At 38.3% G+C, this 9,808-nt stretch overlaps 1 protein-coding gene across 1 annotated transcript; it reads right to left on the bottom strand.

The window, feature by feature from the left end:
- Window positions 1–1,894: 1,894 nt before the first annotated feature.
- LOC110186155 (glucose dehydrogenase [FAD, quinone]) lies at window positions 1,895–7,026 on the bottom strand. The gene is made up of 4 exons (XM_086840749.1): window positions 6,835–7,026; window positions 2,902–4,113; window positions 2,560–2,846; window positions 1,895–2,492 (listed from the first exon to the last, which is right to left on the bottom strand). Exons 2-4 carry the CDS (start codon window positions 4,094–4,096, stop codon window positions 2,124–2,126), a joined length of 1,851 nt encoding a protein of 616 aa, XP_086696875.1. The 5' UTR covers window positions 4,097–4,113; window positions 6,835–7,026; the 3' UTR covers window positions 1,895–2,123.
- Window positions 7,027–9,808: the final 2,782 nt, after the last annotated feature.

The following is a 9,808-nucleotide window of genomic DNA, read 5'->3' as shown; positions in this document are numbered from 1 at the left end:
TTTTTACATCTTTATTAAAAGTAATATCTTTAAATTTGAAATGGAATATGAAGATACCCCTTTAAAGCCAAAATCAATAAAGAATTTAGTCCCCCGAGACTTCTTTTGACTCGTCTGGCAGTCAGTGAAGCATATGGTAAGTCAAATAAAATAAAATGCTTCGCTTCAGGGGGAAAACCTTGGCAAGTTGCAAGTAAAACACACACCAGAATGCAGATATATCTGCCCTGATTGCACAGTCCACGAAGCATGGCATCCTATGACCCATTTGGTATTCAGTCGCCTTCGCACGTCATAAGATTCCTAATTAAATCAACGCTACAGGATGAGAAGAAAAAAAGAACCCAATGAGCTGCTTTGCATTTAAGCCATACTGAAATGGAGCATTTCCCCTTATCTTTAAGTCGCTCCACTTGAGCGTAAGGAAAAACAGATAAGAAGCATTGATGGACTTAAAAGTTTTTCCCCTCAGGTGAATTAAATGGGTCACTTTAGTATCCAATACATTACCGAGTTTCCAATTACCCGCACAGAATCGTAAAATGCCGGCAATCAATGCGCACTTTCGTTCAGATTCCATTTTCATTATTGACCCCAGTGTTTTGCAAAGCAATTAGCACGAAAGCTGCACTGAACCGAGCGAGTAATTGGATTGTTTTTGCGGCTGCAGCGTGAATTTCGAATCTAAGCCCAACAATGTGGCACCAATGGAAATATTGACATCAAATGGGGGATCCAAAACTGACATCGACAGACGTACGCATATATATATTTCCATAAATATTACGTATACGCACCCATGGACATTCAATAATTTCAGTTGAAGTATTTAAGCAATGTCCGCAAGTGGATACAAAAGGCCAGGCCAGGTCTTCATATTGAGTGGCATCCCTTTGAATATTTTATTGAAGAATGCCAGCCTGAAATCCTTTTGATTTAAGGGGTTACCAATTTTGCAGAAACAATTGAAGACTTTGGGAAAATGTAAGACGCTCCAGGGTTTTGACTTCTATTTAAATATTTTTTAAAGGACTTGTTAAAGAGTAACTCTTACTCAAAGTAACCTATTTATAGCAACACCCTCTAGCCTAGGATTTTAATATTTAATTAAACTTATTGCGCATACGCCACGTGGCCATGGCCCCACATACATAAGTGCCCCCCCATACGCAAGCGGCCAGACAAAGTGGGTTAATTTTATTGCCGGGTTAAGGAACCTCTAAAACGCGACGGTTGCCAGGCGACGCCTTTTGTCTCTGGTGCCCAGGGGAAAGGGGGGTCAGCGGCAATTACACGGCGAGCGGTCATTAAAAACAATCCTCGACGGGGCACGCAAAGCCTTTCTGATATTACCATCCAACTTGGTTCCATGTGAAAAGCAAAAATGCCTGTGCGTGACATTGTTTATTTTGGCTGCACCAGAAGGGAAACTTAAATTTTGCTGCTAGCAAACAAATAGATATTGAAGAATTTTTTCCCCAAGTCAAAATGTAGTTTTTCCTACGAAATACGTTACACTTACGTTACGTAAGTAAAAAGGGGAAAACGTAAAATACGCCATCTATGTATACGTAAAATTACGTCAAGTATGTAACGTATAACTGTGAACCCGTCACTACGTTTGTTTTTAAATACTAAAAAATTTTAGGAATATCCTTATTATTTTAATATTTAATTTTCGTATAGAGTAAAGAACATATTTAATAATATTATATTAATTTATAAGAGAAAAAACTTTAACGTATTACATTTAATTTTAAGATTTTGGTTATCTTCATATATTTAAAAAAGCTTTCTTTTCCTAACAACAAACTCTGGCTGCTAAAAAACAGATACCAAGCTTTGTCCAGCTTTCAAAGCAGGCGCCAAATTTCGAATTCGAAACAAAATTGAATACATTTCTTTAAACTCAATTTAATTTGTATAAAATTAGAGAAACTTATAGTACATTGAACACAAATTAATTTCTGTCACCAATCCCAAGTGGAAAAATCTTTCAGAAAAGGTAACCCAACATTTAAGCCATAGAATAACCCATAACTAAGCTTAATTTTATCACATGCAGACTTAACCTAATGACTTGGGGCGGCAGCTAATAATAAATAATAAACTTAAGGATACATTTAGAAAGTTAAAGGAGCTGTTCTCATCCTCCAAGCATCCTTTATCATATCCGATGCCTTCTCGGCAATCATTATCACAATGGCATTGGTGTGACCAGCGGGAACATTCGGCATCACAGAGGCATCCACAACCCGAAGTCCCCGGATGCCATGAACCCTCAGCTGGGAGTCCACCACGGAGGTGGCATCCTCTGAGGGTCCCATCTTGCAAGTTCCAGACTGATGCTGCAAACTGGAACCATACCTACGAAGACAGCATCTCCAATACTCCTCGCTGGCGAACTTCAAGTGCTGGCAGCCGGGAAAAGGACGAGCATGGAAACGAGTGCCCATCTTGACCATTGGCTTGGATCGGGCCAACTGCAGAATCTGTTAAGAAGATAGGAATAGCTATTAAGAATCCTGGATATATCATACATTTTAAGTAAATAATTACCATTTCAATGCCCTCAATCATGGCGCGAATATCGTCTGGATGCTGCATAAAGTTTGGCTCCATTTTCGGCCAGTGGAAGGGATTGCGGCTACGTAATGAGATGCGACCACGACTCTTGGGTCGCAGGAGCACTGGTACCAGACCAAAGGTCTCCTTATTCTGCAAATCACCAAACATGGTGTCATAGAACTCATCTGTTATTCCCAGAAGATTACGCATAGTGCCAAAGCGATCGCCGCTCAAGGAACCAGCACCCAAGACCAACTCCATGTCGGGATAGTCCTTGGCTGTGGATTAATCATTAAAAACTATACTCATTAAGTTCTTATATATTTTCCTCACCATAACTGGAGCTAGGAGTCCGAACAAAGCCAAAAGCCTCAGCTCCTCCAGGAATAGTATAAGGTCCCTGGCCAGCAAAGATGTACCGAAAGATGTCCGAGGGATTCAGCAGTCTAGCATCATTCACCGTCGAATCATTGACCACAAAGACAAGTCCATTGAGTGTTATGTGATCCTGTAGGTTATGACCCACTGGCAAATCCTGCACCACAGATATGTTATGCTCCCTTAGGTGATCCGCTGGACCCACTCCCGAAAGCATCAGCAACTGAGGACTGGCTATGGTTCCAGCTGAGAGGATCACCTCCTTCCTGGCACGCACCACAAATCGCTGACGTTGCTTTGTAAACTCCACTCCCGTGGCTGTCTTGGTTTGCGGATCAATAATCAACTTGGTGACCCAACTCTTCATGGAGACATGTAAGTTCTTCCTCTGGACCACCGGTTGGATGAAGGCCTTGCTGGTGCTGCAACGCCTGCCATTCCTTATGGTGGCCTGGGATCTGCCAAAGCCCATCAGATGCTCACCATTGGGATCGGTGATGTCGTAACCCATATCCCTGCCCGATTTAAGGAAAGCCTTCAGCAACTTTGACCTATAATCCGTGTACTGTACATCCAGGGGACCATTGCGACCATGATAGGGGGATTTATACAGCTCCGGAATGCCAATCCTTTCGGATTTCCTGAAGTAAGGCAGCACCTCGTCGTAGGACCAACCCGAGTTATTGGCTGCCGCCCATTCATCATAGTCCCGACGATGTCCTCGTGTGTAAAGCATAAAGTTGATCAAACTGGTGCCACCAACACCACGCCCCTTGGGCCAGTTGCACACTCCGCCCTTCAATCCCTGACAGGCATTCGCCGTGGGTTCTGCCTTGTAGCCCCAATTGTAGCGGGTCATCTGGGTAAGGGCCGCCGTCAATGGAACATCGCTGATGAAGGTCTCCTGATCGCCGGCCTCCAGGAGCAGGACACTTGCCGAGGTGATCTCACTCAACCGATTGGCCAGCACACAGCCACCACTTCCGGCACCCACAATAATAAAGTCATATTCGGGCAGAAAGCGAGTGGTGTCAGGAATTCGGGTGTTTAGCAAAGAAGTCTCAAAATCACGGGCCAAGTCCACCAGCAACTGAGAGCGAGTGACCTGCAGGAAGCTCAGACAAAGTGCCAGCACTCCAAGGAGTCTCATCTTGGTCGGTATTTAATCTGTGAAAATGAGAAATATTAATTAAAGAGCTTCGATTTAAAATTGTATCTACTAAAACATATTCAACAAGAAAGGAAATCTAACTACAGGAAAATGAATTTTATATATCTTCGTAGCTTGAAATTGATTTATAAGATTGAATCAGAAATCGATCCTAACTAAGCTTAAAATATTCGCATATTTTCAATTGATGTTCTTGAAATTTTGATATGACATTTTTTGCGCCAACTCAAAGTTTTAAAAACCCATAGATCAGCCAAAAAAGCTTTAATTTTAATTTGGAAACCATTCCTATGCTAGTTTTTATTAGGAAAATAAATCTGCATACTCAATTTAAAATGTAAAAAAAAAATACTTTTTTTTGCAAAATTTTTGACAATTTTAACGATGTAACCCCTTATAAAATGTTCAAAATTTTGAAAAAATTAACTTTTGGTAGGACATAGCTAGATCGATTCGGCTGTTGATCCTGATCAAGAATATATATGGTTTACAGGGGCGGAAAAGACTCCTTCACTGCTTTTCAAGCTTTAGCTAAAACTATAATACCCTGAAAGGGTATAAAAATATATTTTTTAATTTTTTATTCTATTCCTTACTCTCCCTTTTGTTATTCCTTTTTAATGTTAAAATATAAAGATCTTATTATCTTGTCAATATTTCATAACTTATGAAACATTATCTTGCAATGACTCCAAATTGATTTATATGATACCTATAAGCAAAACCTCTTAATTAAGAAGGAATTTATTTTGTTCGTTCCAGAAAAATATTCCATAAAAGCAAATAAAGAATCCAGAACGAGAATACAATCTCCGCCTTTAAGTTAATTCTCAGGTAAATATTCCAAGGCCGATCCAGAATTCTCAATTAACAACTGCATGCGAATTGCAGCAACCTTGAAAACCGATTTCACTTTCGCCACTTTTATGTTCTGAAAGATATTCACGCCCCAACGAGTTAAGATCGTCCCGAACGCGTTTTGAGCTCAAGTTCAGCTGGTTTTTGGTGTTACACGACGGCCAGAAAATCAAAAGAGCCAATAAAAATAATGACTTTGCAAAAGGAGCGATATAAAGTTAATGCTAGCCAACCGGTTTCGTGATCAAAACAAAACCAAAATGAAGAAGAAACCAAATCAAAGTAAACATTGCAAAAATCAAAATAAATCGATCGCAGAGACGCAGCAAATATTTAAGCGTTGACCCATAAACAGCACGCGGATGTAAGGCCAACAAAAATTACAAAAAAAAAAGATATATATACTATAAATATATACAGCAAAAAAAAAAAAAATCCAAATTAAATTACTTAAAATTGTGGGCGCCAAAAATGTTTTCTTATGCAAATCGTTCTATTTGGGATTTTATCGGAACAAAAATTGCACAAGTGTTAATAAATTCATTTCAATTAACCCCAATTGAGTGGAGCACTTTGGCGGTTGAATAAATACAGTGGCAGAGTCTTGAAAACTAGTTCGACGATCCATCAGATACACCCTGGGTAACTATGAGATACCACGATGGGGTTCTATAAGCCCCAAAAGCCTTGACCTTGCCGTTGGCCATACTCGATTGGTTTACAGAACTTGTGTTTTTGTGCTATAAGTCATGCTGGTTTCCCTCACGGTTCCGCCCTCCGAAGGGCGTTGCATTCATTAAAAGTTCTGGTTATCGTTTCGATTTCAATCAATGCGGGTCATTAAACCGAACCTAATTGGCTGCGACGTGCTGCTCCGAAGATCTCGATTACAATGGCATCAAAGTCTTAATTGTGTCCATGTCCAATGCTGTGACTGAGCTACTGGCCCATTAACTGGGCTTAAAGCCGAGAGCTTGTAGAGCTTAAAAGAAATATCTTTGAGAAAATCATCAGGCCCATCAAAAATGTGATAACTTCATTTTATCGCATTTTAAAGTTGTGAGATATAGATCACTTTGAAGCGGAAAATTTGTATATTGTTTTGAAATTTACAAGCTATATAAAAACTATTAAAAATTAGTATTGAACAAATGTTTTGTAAATATGAAGAGTTGAAAATTATAAAGGTACAATAACTTATTCATATTTATAAAATTCAAACTAATATATTTACGAAGTCATCAAAATTAAAAATTATACCACTTCAAAGTCCTTGTGGTAACTCTTCCAACTACAAAATAATTAATATAGATAACTTTGAAAAGATTTTTCAATAAAAACCCCATTTGTAGACAATGTTTTTTTTTTATTTTACAAATTTTTACAAATATTTCTAATCATTTGATCATGTTATAATAATATATTCACTTAAATTTCCATTTTAAACACACTATTTCAAAAACATTGTAAATCTTTAAAACTTATAGTCAAAATCAAGAAAAATATTTAAATAAAAATTTGTTGCTTTCTTTATGTCTAATTTGCAATATAAATTCACAACTATATAACTTCACATAATTTTAACGAGCAATTTTAGCAACTTAAGCAACATAGAAGTAGTTTTTTGGGGCACAGCACTTGATGAATTTCATCAGCAAAAACACCTTAACTGCATATTTGTTTTTAGCATGTCAACTAGTTCTTAAAAAGAGCAATTTAACTACATATAGTTAACGTCATCAGACCAGATTTGAGCACAAAAAATACACACTTAGATACACAAACACACACTCGACTGCAAAATATTTCAAGTCCTCTTGTGAAATTCTAAACACGTTTTGTGAATAGAATGCACTTACGAAATGCTCTGAATAAAAATTGCTAATCGAAAGCACTTTGGATGATACTTCTTTTAATAATTAGTTTTTCATATTATTTTATTTTTGTATTTTTTTTAATTATAACTTGTAATTATTAGTCTCAGATCGATAGTCCGATTTTAGATACAAATGCGCATGCGCGCCCGCTGATGTCCGGCGCTTAAATGAATCGTCGCTGGCCGGCTTTGCAACGTTGAAGCCTAGGCAAGCTACACACAATCACACACAAAAGCCACAGTCAAAAAAAGGCAGGTAACACAACACCAACAAGGTATCAACACAGGTAGCTGCCGGACTACGTTCCAGCGAACACGAATCTCTCTCAGTGGACCATCTTTTTCAAGTTCATTGGGTGAACTTGCAAATTTTTATTTGCCTTATGGCGATTTCTTTTTTTTCTGCTGCTCTTTTTATGAGCTATTTTTGGGGAATTTGCTGCATATGATGATTAGGATTAGCACCCCGCCTCGTTTGTTGTAATCAAATTGGATTGAACACTCTGATGATCGATTTGTCGCTGACTTATTAGCGCCGAGGTGCGAACACGCTCAAGTGGATTGTGGAATTAAAGTGCTTCCGCTGTTTGCCGCTGTCCAATTTTTTTGGGGAGTACAATGGGAGATCAAGTCATTGGACTTCTGGCGAAGTTCAATGTCAGTCCGAGTGACGCTTTTCCGGATTCACAGATGACCTTCCTTCAGCCAGATCTTGGCTTACACGAGGCCCGAAGATCATTAAGATGGCATTCAGCGGATTACAAATGGTTGGGTGACCCGGCTCATTTGCATACGAACGAAATCGTTTCATTAATGGGCAAATGAACAGATTTTGGCTCTAGCCGAGATCGCCCGATTTCGCAGATACTTTCACAACCAACTCTATATATATTTCTCTTGGTTTCTTTTTTTTTTGGCAATATCGGTGAATCGCTAGGCGACAGAGCTGACCTTGAGTACGAGTCGTGTATGAGATATATCTTTTTATAGATACAATCCAAACAAATCGGTTTGAATGCATTTTTTCAGTGGTCTATTTGCCTAGCTTTTTTTTATGCATATTCACTTTGCCAATGACTTGGCAACTATTAACCATGAGTAAATGAGTACTACTCACTCTTGGCAATTTTGTTTCTATGTGCCATAAAGTGCTTGGGTCCACTCAATTCGAGAGCCTGATAATTGATTAAAGATCAAAGGCCGAAGACAATGCGCCTTGCTAATTAAATTTTAACTGCCGAACAAAAAGCTTAAAAAATAGATAATCGCGCGGGTGGTTTTTCCCCAAAGTGATAGTGGCGCCTAGAGCATAAAATGAGACTGCAAAATATGGGTACTTTGTGTAATAATTAATAACCAAATTTAATAAAAATGTAGTATACAAATGACACTGACATTTGCAAGATCAAAGATGCCTAGGAAGTTATACTTATATATTTTATATTTCAACTACCTTTTAATTAAGAAATCTTTCAAGCAGAAACATCTCTTAACTCTATTAACTATACAAACTGCAATAGTAAACATATTATTCAATGCGAAATAACCCTGAATCCTTACTTTAATTAGCACAGTCTAATGCATTAATTGTTTACCAAACTCATTGCAATTTACATACTCGTTATTGCACATTAGCTTAGCGCTCAAAAGTCAGCTGGCAATGTCAGGTTTAGAGTGCGAGAAATTAGCCCAAACAAACAGACGATGCAAGTGCAGCATATAATACCTGCCTTGCGGCATTGGTGTCAGTGCGAAATATTATTTATAGGCCACTCCAGCTGACTCACCTCTAATTTATTTAACAAACCCTAATCGCTTGGACAAACATTCCCCGCCAAAACGACCTTGCCAAGGTAACCAGCACGGCGATCCAAATTTTACACAACACAAGCAGATTTTGTTTAGCGATTTAACGGTTGGCCGACAGCCACAAAAATACATATCCGAGGAGATGGCAAAACGGTGGCTATCCAAACGGATATCAAATAATACAAATTACCAAATACAGATCCCAAAATCACGGCATCAAAAAAAATTAAAAACAAACACAAATCAAGTTCAGTTTCTGCACCGTTTTGCCGGGTAATAAAACCTCTTCAGTGTTTTCTTGAGTGCATGAATATACCCCACAAAAAATATATACAACTGACTGGGTGCCCATAAATCACGTGTCTCAAACAGATGAAGACGTGACCAGAGTGCGTAAAAAAAAAAACTCAATAAAACAATATAATGCCTGTAAACTAACAATAATAATAGCCCCCCACAAAAGCCATAAACGCAGCTCCGGTGATTGACCAACGTCAAAAAGCGTTTCAGTAAAATTATGATTACAAATAATTCGTACGACCCAAGATCTGGAATTGAGTGTCAAGTGTGTGGTTAAGAAGTACAAAAATAAAACCAAGTATGACGTGCTGACAAGGGTGTGCACACCATCGTCATAATCACAATTCAACTGCTGAATGACACTCAAAAGGTCTTAGCCAGGCTAAGGAGGCCCGTCTTAATTGAATGAACTTGAAACAATTGCTGAATAATTTGATGCGTAGCGTGCGGAGATGCATTACAGATAGATAGCTCTTAAAGGGGGTGTTCTGGGTTTATATCGAAAAGGTTTAAGAAATTTTAAAATATTAATAAGAGTAGAAACATATTTACAAAACTATAGATAAATTTTTAAAGACAAAAAGCAAAGAAGAAGTCTTTGCTTTGCCATGTAAATATTTCATTGTTTTCTTTCTGTAAGATGATACATTTCTTTTGCTTAATAAATTCCCTAAATATTTACATTTTAATACCCACCATTTAACCATTTTTCGGAACATCCCAGACTCTGCGTGACTGTCTCGATGACAGACTCCATGTCAGATCTTTTTGTACAAACCGAGACGGTCTTTGAACGCATTGATTGGGTGTTATTGACACGACCAAAGTACTCACTTAGCCATGACTTG

This window comes from Drosophila serrata, unplaced genomic scaffold, assembly GCF_035046125.1.
Source record: "Drosophila serrata isolate PLE 108 unplaced genomic scaffold, ASM3504612v1 contig_382, whole genome shotgun sequence".
In the NCBI taxonomy this organism is placed as follows: domain Eukaryota; kingdom Metazoa; phylum Arthropoda; class Insecta; order Diptera; family Drosophilidae; genus Drosophila; species Drosophila serrata.
This window is presented reverse-complemented; position numbering and strand designations above follow the sequence as displayed.

Coding starts and splice junctions, on each gene's coding strand:
- LOC110186155 (XM_086840749.1), bottom strand. CDS start 4,096: ATGAGACTCCTTGGAGTGCTGGCACTTTGTCTGAGCTTCCTGCAGGTC. Junction 2,847..2,901: donor GACTCCTAGCTCCAGTTATG/GTGAGGAAAATA, acceptor ATTAATCCACAG/CCAAGGACTATCCCGACATG. Junction 2,493..2,559: donor TGATTGAGGGCATTGAAATG/GTAATTATTTAC, acceptor TCTTCTTAACAG/ATTCTGCAGTTGGCCCGATC.